The 14,338-nt window shown below is 36.4% G+C and overlaps 1 protein-coding gene across 6 annotated transcripts in view; it reads left to right on the top strand.

Moving 5' to 3' along the window:
- LEKR1 (leucine, glutamate and lysine rich 1) overlaps positions 1-14,338 on the top strand; it is a 229,083-nt gene that overhangs the window by 87,896 nt on the left and 126,849 nt on the right. For all 6 annotated transcript variants that reach the window (XM_060394362.1, XM_060394355.1, XM_060394367.1 and 3 more), the window contains one exon: positions 14,137-14,322. In XM_060394362.1, coding sequence (XP_060250345.1) covers positions 14,137-14,322 — 186 coding nt within the window. The remainder of the gene's footprint in view (positions 1-14,136; positions 14,323-14,338) is intronic.

Below are 14,338 nucleotides of genomic sequence, written 5' to 3'. Positions count from 1 at the left end.
GCCCAATATGCTATAGGAGATTAGTGGAGAAATAACTCCAGAAAGAATGAAGGGATGGAGCCAAAGCAAAAACAATACCCAGTTGTAGATGTTACTGGTGATAGAAACAAGGTCTGATGCTGTAAAGAGCAATACTGCAGAGGCCGGAAGTCTGGTTATTCCTGTTAAATGTACAAATTTGTATTTTAAAACTCTGGAATGTCAGGTCCATGAATCAAGGCAAATTGGAAGTGGTCAAACAGGAGATGGCAAGAGTGAACATCAACATTCTAGGAATCAGTGAACTAAAATAGACTGGAATGGGTGAATTTAACTCAGATGACCGTTATATGTACTACTATGGGCAGGAATCCCTTAGAAGAAATGGAGTAGCCATCATGGTCAGCAAAAGAGTCTGAATGCAGTTCTTGGATGCAATCTCAAAAACGACAGAATGATCTTGTTCATTTCCAAGGCAAACCATTTAATATCACAGTAATCCAAGTCTCTCCCCCAACCAGTAATGCTGAAGAAGCTGAAGTTGAATGGTTCTATGAAGACCTACAAGACCTTTTAGAACTAACACCCAAAAAAGATGTCCTTTTCATTATAGGGGACTGGAATGCAAAAGTAGGAAGTCAAGAAACACCTGGAGTAACAGGCAAATTTGGCCTTGGAGTACAGAATGAAGCAGGGCAAAGGCTAACAGAGTTTTGCCAAGAGAACGCGCTGGTCATAGCAAATACCCTCTTCCAAAAACACAAGAGAAGACTCTACACATGGACATCACCAGATGGTCAACACCGAAATCAGATTGGTTATATTCTTTGCAGCCAAAGATGGAGAAGCTCTATACAGTCAGCAAAAACAAGACTGGGAGCTGACTGTAGCTCAGATCATGCACTCCTTAATGCCAAATTCAGACTTAAATTGAAGAAAGTGGGAAAACCACTAGACCATTCAGGTATAACCTAAATCAAATCCCTTATGATTATACAATGGAATGAGAAATAGATTTAAGGGACTAGATCTGATAGACAGAATGCTTGATGAACGATGGACTGAGGTTTGTGACATTGTACAGGAGACAGGGATCAAGACTATCCCCAAGAAAAAGAAATGCAAAAAAGCAAAATAGCTGTCTGAGGAGACCTGACAAATAGCTGTGAAAAGAAGAGAAGTGAAAAGCAAAGGAGAAAAGGAAAGATATACGCATCTGAATAGTGTTCCAAAGAATAGCAAGGAGAGATAAGAAAGCTTTCCTCAGCAATCAATGCAAAGAAATAGAGGAAAACAACAGAATGGGAAAGACTAGAGATCTCTCCAAGAAAATTAGAGCTATCAAGGGAACATTTCATGCAAATATGGGCTCAATAAAGGACAGAAATGGTATGGACCTAACAGAAGCAGGAGAAGCATAAAAAGACACAGATGTATATAGCGGACTTTTGGACTCAGAGGGAGAGGGAGAGGGTGGGATGATTTGGGAGAATGGCATTGAAACATGTATATTATCATGTAAGAATCGAATCAGCAGTCTATGTCCGATGCAGGATACAGCATGCTTGGGGTTGGTGCACGGGGATGACCCAGAGAGATGTTATGGGAAGGGAGGTGGGAGGGGGGTTCATGCTTGGGAACGCATGTACACCCGTGGTGGATTCATGTCAATGTGTGGCAAAACCAATACCGTATTGTAAAGCAAAATAAAATAAAAATTAAAATTAAAAAAAAAAGAAGAGGTGGCAAGAATACACGGAAGAACTGTACAAAAAGCAGCTTCATGACCCTGATAATCATGACAGTGTGATCACTCACCTAGAGCCAGACATCCTGGAATGTGAAGTCAAGTGGGGCTTAGAAAGCATCACTACGAACAAAGCTAATGGAGGTGATGGAATTCCAGTTGAGCTATTTCAAATCCTGAAAGATGATGCTGTGAAAGTGCTGCACTCAGTATGCCAGCAAATTTGGAAAACTCAGCAGTGGCCACAGGACTGGAAAAGGTCAGTTTTCATTCCAATCCCAAAGAAAGGCAATGCCAAAGAATGCTCAAACTACTGCACAATTGCACTCATCTCACACACTAGTAAAGTAATGCTCAAAATTCTGCAAGCCAGGCTTCAGCAGTACGTGAACTGTGAACTTCCTGATGTTCAAGCTGGTTTTAGAAAAGGCAGAGGAACCAGAGATCAAATTGCCAACATCTGCTGGATCATGGAAAAAGCAAGAGAGTTCCAGAAAAACATCTATTTCTGCTTTATTGACTATGCCAAAGCCTTTGACTGTGTGGATCACAATAAACTGGAAAATTCTGAAAGAGATGGGAATACCAGACCACCTGACCTGCCTCTTGAGAAATCTGTATGCAGGTCAGGAAGCAACAGCTAGAACTGGACATGGAACAGCAGACTGGTTCCAAATAGGAAAAGGAGTACATCAAGGCTGTATATTGTCACCCTGCTTATTTAACTTATATGCAGAGTACATCATGAGAAACGCTGGACTGGAAGAAGCACAAGCTGGAATCAAGATTGCCGGGAGAAATATCAATAACCTCAGATACGCAGATGACACCACCCTTATGGCAGAAAGTGAAGAGGAACTAAAAAACCTCTTGATGAAAGTGAAAGAGGAGAATGAAAAAATTGGCTTAAAGCTCAACATTCAGAAAACTAAGATCATGGCATCTGGTCCCATCACTTCATGGGAAATAGATGTGGAAACAGTGGAAACAGTGTCAGACTTTAATTTTTTGGGTGCCAAAATCACCGTAGATGGTGATTGCAGCCATGAAATTAAAAGATGCCCACTCCTTGGAAGGAAAGTTATGAACAACCTGGATAGCATATTGCAAAGCAGAGATATTACTCTGCCAACAAAGGTCCATCTAGTCAAGGCTATGGTTTTCCAGTGGTCATGTATGGATGTGAGAGTTGGACTATGAAGAAAGCTGAGCGCCAAAGAATTGATGCTTTTGAACTGTGGTGTTGGAGAAGACTCTTGAGAGTCCCTTGAACTGCAAGGAGATCCAACCAGTCCATCCTAAAGGAGATCAGTCCTGGGTGTTCATTAGAAGGACTGATGCTGAAGCTGAAAGTCCAGTACTTTGGCCACCTCATGCGAAGGGTTGACTCATTGGAAAAGACCCTGATGCTGGGAGGGATTGAGGGCAGGAGGAAAAAGGGATGACAGAGGATGAGATGGCTGGATGGTATCACAGACTCAATGGACAAGACTTTGAGTGAACTCCTGAAGGATGTGATGGACAGGGAGGCCTGGCGTTGTGTGATTCATGGAGTCGCAAAGAATCGGACACGACTCAGCCACTGAACTGAACTGATAATGATGAATATGTGTCTTTATACATTTTGTCAAAACCCATAGAACTAGATCACTGAGAGTGTACCCTTAATGTAAATATAGATTTATGATAATGATGTGCCAGTGCAGGTTCATTAATTGTAATAAATTTACCACTCTGGAGCAGAATGTTGATGGTGGAGAAGCCATGCATGTGTCGGGGGCAGAGAGTATATGGGAATTCTCTGTTCTTTCTGCTTAATTTTACTATGAACTTAAAACTGATCTAAAAAAATATATTATTTTTTTAATTAAAAGAAGGGAATAGCACTGGTTGAATTTCTTGTTTGTTGTTGTTGTTTGTCTTGGTGTTTATTAAATGACTGTTAGATTGAGGGCAGTGTACAATCTAATCCATGCAACGATGGTAAAACTTTGACAAAATCTGTGTCTTTTTGGTTTGAAAACTTGTGGACAGCTATCAAGGCAGCCCTAGCTTTGAGAAGTGAGAGAATACCCTCAAAAAGAGATTGAACGAGAGAGCTCAACTTTCGCTTATAAATTCTTCCCAGATCTTTGGCTTATCCCTGAAATACATGTGCACAAGAAAGACTTTAAACAGCTCATCTAAGGTTAAACTGACGTTACTGCTACTTACTCTAAGGGGAAACAGTCTTAAATATTTGAGTCAGCCAAGTTAACTACTTGTTAAGGCAAGACTACTAGAGTGGGTTGTCATGCTTTCCTCCAGGGGATCTTCCTGACCCAGGGATCGAACCCACGTCTCCTGCATTGCAGGAAGATTCTTTACCTACTGAGCCATTGGGGAAGCCCACTAAAACAAAGCAATACAAAAAACCACAAACAAACAAACAAAAAAACCAATACTCTAGAGGAACGTAATAGAATCCAGCATCTCTATAACATAACATCCACAGCATTTAGGATATGATCCCAGACCACTTGTTCTGGGAAGAAATGGAAAGACGGCTAATACTCAAGAGTAGACAGTCAATACAGACCAGCCTTGAACTGGACTAGATGATGTAATTAACTGACTAGGATTTCAAATCAGCCATTAACTATGTTCAGTGACATAGAGGAAAATAAGCTAAGAATGAATGAAAGTATAGAAAATCTCAGCAAAAAACTATTAAACATTGGAAATTCAAGAATTTTAAAATATAATATCTAAAATAAAAATCTACTGGATAGACTTTTATATCATATTGTGATTACCAAAGAAAGAATCAGTGAACTTTAAGATAGATCAATTGAAATTATCCAATTTGAAGAAGAGAGATATACATTGAAAAAAATGAACAGGAAAGGATTAAAATATACTACAATTAATAAGTATCAGTAAATATGAAATTCCTTTTACCTTTAAATTGAAAATTATCTATGCTCATTTAAAGCTAAAATTATAACACTATATTGTGGGGCTTATAAAGTATTTTCATTTAACTTTTAACATATGACAACCAGAGCATAAAGAACAGAAGGATGGGGTAATAGATCCATATACTTCCATGCTTTTGTATTTTATGTGACATGGTGCAGTATTCAATATATATAGACTAAGAAGTTAAGGATGTATAATCCCTACATCAACCACTAAAACAAACACCAAAAGCTATTAAAAAGATAATAATAGTGGAGAATTAACATCACCCAACTTAAGATTTATTATAAAATCACAGTAAATAAGTCACTGTAATACTGGCATATGAATCAACAATAGATCAGTGAAACAAAATAGCCTTGTAAATGACACCTGTTGATATGACCATTTCGCTTTTGACAAGGCACCAAAACAATTCAATGGGAAAAGAAAGTCTTTCAACACATTGTGCTGGAATAACTAAATACTGATGTAGGAAAATATACTTTGACTCCTATATCACATTGTACATAAAAATTAATTCAGGGTATATCAGAGCTAAATATAAAAGCTAAAACAAGGAACACCAAAATATCTTCATGAATTGATAGTAAATGAAGGTTTCTCAGAGAGGACAGAAGTAAGAACTACCCCCCAAAAATTGATTAATTAGACTTCATCAAAATTAAAAACTTCCACTCACCAATAGATGCCATTAGGAAAATGAATAGGTAAGTCTCAGACAGAAAATATTCAAAAAATCTGTGACAAAGGACTGCTGTCCAGATTACATAAAGAACACCTATAAGTCAATAGTAAAAGGACAATCCAATCAAAAATGCCTAAAAGATTTGAATAGAACACTTTACAAGAAAAGATACACCAATGACCAATAAGAATATGAAATGGTACTTAGCATTATGAGTCATAGGGAAATGCAAATTGAAACCAATGAGATACCTGTACCTACCCATTAGGTTAAAGTGAAAAAGACTTGACAGCAGCAAATTTTGGTGAACAGGGCAATCGAAACTTTCATACAAATTGGTCAAAGTATAAAATGCTATAGTCACTTTCAAAAAAGTTCTGATAATTTTTTAATAAAACTAAAGATACATCTGTCTGATGACTCTGAAATTCTTCTCTTTGGAATTTATCATGTCCCGTAAATGAAAGCATATATTTATAAAAATATTCAACAACTTTATTCAAGCTTTATTAATAGCCTTAAATTGGTAAAAGCGTGGAAGTACATCACTAGAATGGATTATTTAAAAATAAACAGCAACTGAACAAACAATGGAAAATAAAATGGACTATAGTAAGGCAGTAACCTGGATAAGCATCAGAAATATTACGCTGCCTGAAAGTAACCTTATACAAATAATTGCATATTGTAAGATTCCACTTATATGGTGTTCTAGAATAGGCAAAACTGATCTACAGTGGGGAAAAAAGACAGAAGTAACACTAGTTATCTCAGAAGGGAAGATTGACTCAGGAGTGGCGTGAAGGCACTTTTTGTGGTGATAGTAATGCTTTCTATTTTGACAGAGGTTTGGGTTACACGATGGATGCATTCTTCAAAACTAATGATACATTTGAGGTTTGTGCATTTCTTTGTAGGTAAAATTTCATTCAAAAATTAGAAATCTATATTGAATGATAATTAATAATGTGTTTAGGGAATCAAATATATTGTCTTATCTTGAAATGCATAAAAATGTAAGGTGAATAGATGAGTAGCTATGTGATTAAGCAAATATAGTAAAATGTTAATTGAAGAATCTAGGTGTTGTGTATATTTGGTTCAATTCTTCCAACTTTTCTGTGTATTTTAATTTTTATTTTTTTTTAGTTAAATGTTAGTGAAAAGAAAGCATCTTAACTGTATAACAACTTCAGCTAATTTTATTATATGGTGTGTGCCTTTAGAGGTGAGCTGTGTGTGACAATATAGTACTCCTAAATTTTTTACTTAATTTTGAGGATTAAATTTAGACAAATACAGATAACTATTATAACAACCATGTTTTCAGCTGCAAAACTAACAATTTTTAACATTTTACTTTTAAAAAATATAATTGTTTATACTTTAATATGTATGAAAAAAGAAAAGTGAAAGTCACTCAGTTGTGTCCAACTCTTTGAGACCCCATGGAATATACCGTCCATGGATTCTCCAGGTCAGAGGAGTGAGTAGCCTTTCCCTTCTCCAGGGGATCTTCCCAACCCAGGGATCCTGCATTGCAGGCGGATTCTTTACCAGCTGAGCCACAAGGGAAGCCCAAGAATACTGGAGTGGGTGGCCTATCCCTTCTCCAGGAGATCTTCCTGACCCAGAAATCAAACTGGGGTCTCCTACATTGCAGGTAGATTCTTTACCAACTGGGCTATCAGGGAATCCCAAATATTTAAATGTAAATGGAGAATCCCATGGACAGAGGAGCCTAGTGGGCTACAGTCCATGGGGTTGCCAAGAAGCAACTTAGCATGCACGCAGAAATCCTACCAGCAGGGCTCTTGAGTCAGACAGCCAAAGTTTACATACTGACTTTACCACTTACGAAACCTCTGGACCTCAGTGTCATCATCTGTAAAATGCACATGCACACACACGCCACAATATGCCTGTGACAGTAAAAATCAAGATATGTCAGCTTCTATTATTTTACTCTTTTTATTCTAAAGTCTGTGTTCCTTCTGTTGTATTAGATTTTCACTTATCCTACAGAAATGTTCATTTGGTTGTCTTGTAGATTTTCTCCTAAATAATGGAACAAAATTAATGCTCTTCACCTATAGTTTAAATATATGTATATATATGTCGTGTACTGGTTTAGTCGCATAGTTGTGTCCAATTCTTTGTGACCTCATGAGCTGTAGCCCACCAGGCTCCTCTGTCCATGGGGATTCTCCAGGCAAGAATACTGGAATGGGTTGCCATGCCCTCCTCTAGGGGATCTTCCCAACCCAGGTCTCCCGAATTGCAAGTAGATGCTTTACTGTCTGAGCCACCAGGGAAGCATATATATATATATATCCATAGTGGCATTATTTACAATACATGCAAACATGTCCAAGACATGCAAACAACCTACATTTCTGTTAATAGGTGAATGGATAAAGAAATTGTGAGATATATATAACACAATATTATATATCATATAATATTATATATTATGATATTATAAATTACATATATATATAATTGGATATTATTCAGCCATAAAAACTGAAATCTTGCCATTTGAACAACATGAATTGACCTTAAAGAGGTTATGATAAGTGAAATAAGTCAGAGAAAGATAAAAACTGTATGATATTATTATATGTAGAATCAAAAAAAAACAAAAAATAAACAAGAAAAGCTACTAACCAGACTCATAGAAAAGAGATTAGATTTGTGGTTATCAAAGGTGGGAGCGAGGGGAGGGAGAAGGGGAGTTGAAGTAAGACTTAAAATTTAACACTGCTCTATGATATGTAGGAAATTTGTTAAGAGAGTAAATCCTGAGAGTTCTTATCACAAGGAGAAAATTGTTATTCTTTTTATTGTATCTATATGAAATTATGGATATTATTAAACCTATTGTGGTAATCATTTCACAATAAGTATAGATTAGACCATCATAGTGTACACGTGAGACTTATACAGTGATATATGTCAGTTATTTCATTCAAATTTTAAAACTAAATTGATATGTGTATGTGTTTTTTTAGATTCATACAAATATACTCAACAAGGTATTTTTTTTGAGATATAGTTGATGTACAAAATTATATATGTTTCAGGTATATAACATAGTGATTCACAATATTTAAAGTTTATATTCCATTTATAGTTATTATAAAAAGTTCCCTATATTTCGTGTTTTGCAAGCATATCCTTGTAATTTATTTGTTTTGTACCGCCCAGCTAGTTCTTGATAAGAGTGACTAGGTTTTTGACACAGATGCGCAGTAGAGAAAAGATAGCCTAGCCTTTTCAACAAAGGCTGGATGGTGCTGGATATCAAAGACCTTGATCCGAACCTCATACCTTATACAAAAATTAACTCAAAATGAATTATAATTTTAACTGTAAAAGATAAAGTTACTAAACTTTTAGGGAAAAAAGAGAATCTTTGTAACCTCACATTCTTAGACTTAAAAGCATATACATAAAAGGAAAAACTGATGGAGTGGACCCCAACAAAATTAAGAATTTTTCCTTTGTGAAAGACCCTGTTAAAAGGATGGAAAGGCAAGTTACAGACTGGAGAAAATGCATATCTGGCAAAGGGCTTATATCTAGATTTTTTTTTTTAAACTTTCAAAGCTCTACATCAGAAAAATAGTCGAGTTAGAAAATGGGCAAAATACATGAGCAGAAATTTCATTGAAGAAGATATATAGGTGGCAAATAAGCACAGAAAAAATGTTTAGCATCATTAGCCATTCAGTTCAGTTCAGTCGCTCAGTCATGTCTGACTCTTTGCGACCCCATGAATCGCAGCACGCCAGGCCTCCCTGTCTATCACCATCTCCCGGAGTTCACTCAGACTCACATTCATCGAGTCCATGATGCCATCCAACCATCTCATCCTCGGTCGTCCCCTTCTCCTCCTGCCCCCAATCCCTCCCAGCATCAGAGTCTTTTCCAATGAGTTAACTCTTCAAATGAGGTGGCCAAAGTACTGGAGCTTCAGCTTTAGCATCATTCCTTCCAAAGAAATCCCAGGGCTGATCTCCTTCAGAATGGACTGGTTGGATCTCCTTGCAGTCCAAGGGACTCTCAAGAGTCTTCTCCAACACAATAGTTCAAAAGCATCAATTCTTTGGCGCTCAGCCTTCTTCACAGTCCAACTCTCACATCCATACATGACCACAGGAAAAACCATAGAGTTTTGCCAAGAAAATGCACTGGTCGTATCAAACACCCTCTTCCAACAACACAAGAGAAGACTCTACACATGAACATCACCAGATGGTCAACACCGAAATCAGATTGATTATATTCTTTGCAGTCAAAAATGGAGAAGCTCTCTACAGTCAACAAAAACAAGACCAGGAGCTGACTGTGGCTCAGATCATGAACTCCTTATTACCAAATTCAGACTCAAATTGAAGAAAGTAGGGAAAACACTAGACCATTAACCATTAGGGAAATGCAAATTAAAACCATGATGAGATACTATGAAATATCTCTTACAATGTCTAAAATTTTAATTGAGTATAGAAGTGTTGGCAAGGATAAGAGAAACCAAATCACTCAATATTGCTGGTGAGAATGTGACATGGAATAGCCATTCTAGAAAATAACTTTACAGTTTCCTCTAAAGCTAAAAAATGCACTTAACACATGACCCAGCAGTTGCGCTTTTAGGCATTTATCCGGAAGAAATAAAAATCTAAGTTCATGAAAATACCTGTACATGCATTTTCATAGCAGCTTTGTTCATAATAGCCCAAACTGGAAACAACCCAAATGTCCTTCAATGAATGAACAAACTGTCCTTTATCCATAACATGGAATACTACTCAATAATAAAAATAAATAGATTATTAATACATGCTCAAGGGAATAGGCTGATTAAAAAAATCTAGCCTCAAAAAGGTTACATATTATAAGTCTATTTATATAGCATTCTTGAAATAAAATTCTAGAGAAGGAGAACAAACTAGTTGTCGCCAGCGATTATAGCTGGTGGGGATAGGAGTAGGTGTGGCTGTAAAGGGATAGCAGGGTAACTTTATGGTGATAGAATAATCTTGTATTTTGATCATATTGGTATTAATAGTTATATAAAGCTACATATGTGATACTATTGCATAGAGCTATGCCCATGTGCACATGTGTGCGCACCACACACAAATAAAGGAATGTATAGCTGGTCAAATCTGAGCTAATTCTGTGCATTATACCAAGATCAGTTTCTTAGTTTTGATAGAGTACTGTAGTTATACAAAATGTGAACATGGCAAGAGGAGGAATAAAAGCGACACAGGACCTTCCCATACAGTTCTTTATAACTTCCTGTAAATCTGTTTCAAAATAGAGGTTTGTTTTTTTTTAATCTATATAGTGTTTTATGATCCCTTCATTAAATAGTAAATCTAGCATTTCAGAGTTTTTAAATATTATTTTATATCAGTATGCCTTGGTGATAAGGTTATATATAGAGGCTTCCTAAAAGCTTATTAACTTAATATATTTTTATGATAATTTGACTAAGCTAACAGGACTAAACAATCAGAGTCTTATCAAGGCAAATAAATTGATTGTATGAGATTAATTTTGATACTAATAACTATACTTGCATCAGGTAGCAAATTATATCACACCTACTTTAAAGCTAAAAACATCCATTGGCTATCAACTTGGACAATATTACATTTTATTTTATATTTTTAAAAAATTATTTATTTTTGGCTGTGCTGGGTTGCTACACACGGGCTTTCTCCAGCTGTTGGTGAGCTGGGTGCTTGAGCTTCTAACTGCAGTGGCTTTTCTTGCTGCATAGCACAAGCTTTAGGTGCATGGGCTTCAGTTGTCGATGCTCACAGGCTCTAGACTGCTGGCTGAGTAGCTGTGGTGCATGGGCCTAATTGTCCCATGGTGTGTGGAATCTTCCTGGACCAGGGATCAAACTCATGTCCCCTCCATTGGCAGGCCGATTCTTTACAACTGAGCCACGAGGGAAGCCCCACAAACATTTTAAACAATATACTTCTTTTCTTTTGTGATCCACACTTTTCATAAAATTGATGAAATTAGGGATAGAATAGGCCTATTTGCTTATCCTATTTAAAATGTTTGCTTCTTTTAGATGTGCATATTTACTGCCTTACCAAGTCTGACATTAAATAATTTAGGGCTCAAAATGCTTGCCTCTGAAGTGAAGGGAGAGGTAAAATAAACACATATTTAGGATCTTCAACTAGTGGTATATTAGCAACTATTAGAAGCTTTGCTCAGTAATGCTTTTACTCATTTAGTAGATATTTATTGAGCTTCTGTTAATTCTAGGATATTGTAGTAGAAATTATAGGAGGAATAAAAAATGAGTAAGATATTGTTGTTCAGTTGCCAAGACGTGTCCAACTCTTTGTGACCTCATGGATTGTAACACACCAGGCTCCTCTGCCCTCCACTAACTCTGGGAGTTGCTCAGATTCATGTCCTTTGAGTCTTATTACTTACAGCCTAAAATAACTTGCTGTCTAATAGGAGACCACATGTTTACATATGATCAGTGCCATAGAAATGGTATAATTGGTGTAACAGATCTGATCAGGAAACATTTCCAGGCAGAGGTATCATAACAGCTGTGGTAGATCTAACATATGAGGCTAGGAAGAGCTTCTTCATGGGATAGTGCAAAGATAGGGAAAGCATGAAGTGGGTACAATGACCAGAATAAGTAAATCATAATTTCTGAATCCCAAATTTGGACACATAACTGACAATTATGAAGTTGTGTTAATGACAAAAGTAGGATTGAGTATTTGACACCAGGATTGCCATAGGTATAGGGGATGTATAGTTTCCCAAGGGTGAGTTAATTGACCCCATTGTGTTTACTCTTCTAATTCCATGTTAGAAACATTGTGCCTCCTGTTAGTTTTAAAATCTTGCTGTACTTTTCCATGTGTCAAAATATATTTCACAAATGAATTTTTATTGCAGATTCTTATTCTTTTAATATCAAATAGAAAGTCACATTGACACGAGTAGTTATTTTAGAGACAGATAGTAGTGTACACTGAGAGAGTCAGCCTGCAAACCTAACCAGTATCATTCTGGCAAACGATAAATAGGTCACAGCATGTGTGTGCTCCTCTGCAGTGTCATTCTGACTTCATCTTAGATAGATATGGTTAGGGTATGGTACAATTTATTCAGCCACAAGAAGCCACCTTTATGGCTACAAAAATACCCAGATTTTTTTAGGCCTGAAGAAAAATTGCAACCTCCTTGTTTTCTTCAACTATATTCTTTTAAAAACTCTGTGTACTGTTAGTAGTTTTCCTCACACAAATGGTAACATACCCGTAAGTTTTCAGAAGCATATAGCTAGTCCTAGAAGAAAAAATTCCCATGTAAAGGAACCCCTGGAATATAATTGACCCTCACTTATTTGGTCTCTGCCAAATTATTTCTCTAGGTTTTCCATTTTGAGTAGGAATAAAAGTGAAGAAGGTGCCAGACCCCTTGTGTTCATGCCCTTGGTCTACTTTAAGTGCCACCTTTTCTTCCAGAAGTACTTTCTTCCTACAGAAAAACATTTTGCTTTTCTCTCCTTAGACTACATTCCTGATCCTACTCATCCCCATCCCTTAGGGCATGCTCTCTTCTCTCTGCTCCGTTCAGCATACTGCTTTATTTCTCTTGTAACCTTTTGCTGGTCATGTTGCCTCTGCAGCCATGTGTATCCCATAGAAGTCTACTTCTCGTCTTCACTGGCCCATGTGGCTACTATTCCTGCTGCAAGACCAGTAAACCAAGCCGCCTTTCTTTGACACCCTATTATACCCTAAACCAATCACATAGTCCAGGATGAGCTAAACAAGGAAGGGAAAGCCATGTGAACTCTCTAGAAAAGCAGACTGTCCAGATTTTTATGTAGATCACCTCTTCTTCAATTCAGTTAATTGTGGTTGTACAAATTTTATAGTATTTTTTATTATTGCATGTGTGTTTGTATGTTTTAATGGTGATTTAAGGCAGCAGTGCTGAAAAGACTGTTGGAGAGCTTGATACTTATCATTCTGACAGATAAAGTGTTCTATGCATTTCTCACAAAATTATATAAAATTAGCACATTTAAATCTACATAATGCTGTGAAGGCATATTTTTATTAAACAATCTAAGTAGAGTAGTAAGAAGTGATTGCTATGATGAAATTCTAGTCTCATTTTGAGGGGACAGAGTGTTATTAGAATCATTAAGATATACTAACTAATACTTTCTGCCCATAAATTTATTAGTTTTAAACACTGTTTCCTTTTATTTCTCTCCAACCCACCACCTTTCTTCATAATTTATGTAGAATATAGCCTAGTTATCTCCCAGAAATTCCTCACAACCAGCTCATGCTAGCTCATTTAAATTTACTTTTCTGAATCATGTTGCCAAGAAAACAATTTAATTTCAATAAAACCCAGAACATTACAGAGATATTATGCTATTTATTCATGTGAGTATTTAAAAAGCAGGCAGGATTGTCATTTAACACAATTTACAGGCTTTAAAAAAACTACTAAAAGGTTTCATGTATCATTTTGCAATACAGTCTTTTTCGTCATTTCTTTTTCAGAATAACCTCTAAATTAAAACTCAACTTTTTGGTTATACTCTCTATACTCTCAGAGAAGTCATCTTGGCTTTCAACTATCAATTTTCTAAAATAAAATAATCATTTTTTTAAAGAAATCTTTTATGACCCAATGTTGTCTATTTGTAAACTTTGAATTTTCTTTACAGAAATAAAGATGCTAAATAAAAGTTTGACAGTGTCCCAGAGAAACAATGTATGCCTTGAAGAGGAAATGAAAAATCTGAAGTTGTTGTCAGATGCAGCCGTATTGAGATCTCAGCAGATTCAGACATCCAAACAACAGGAAGTAAACTTGCAAACCAGATGCCATGACTTGCAAAAGGAAGTACTAGGTAAAAGAGGATTATT

Source organism: Ovis aries, chromosome 1 (assembly GCF_016772045.2).
Source record: "Ovis aries strain OAR_USU_Benz2616 breed Rambouillet chromosome 1, ARS-UI_Ramb_v3.0, whole genome shotgun sequence".
Classification (NCBI taxonomy): Eukaryota; Metazoa; Chordata; class Mammalia; order Artiodactyla; family Bovidae; genus Ovis; species Ovis aries.
This window is presented reverse-complemented; position numbering and strand designations above follow the sequence as displayed.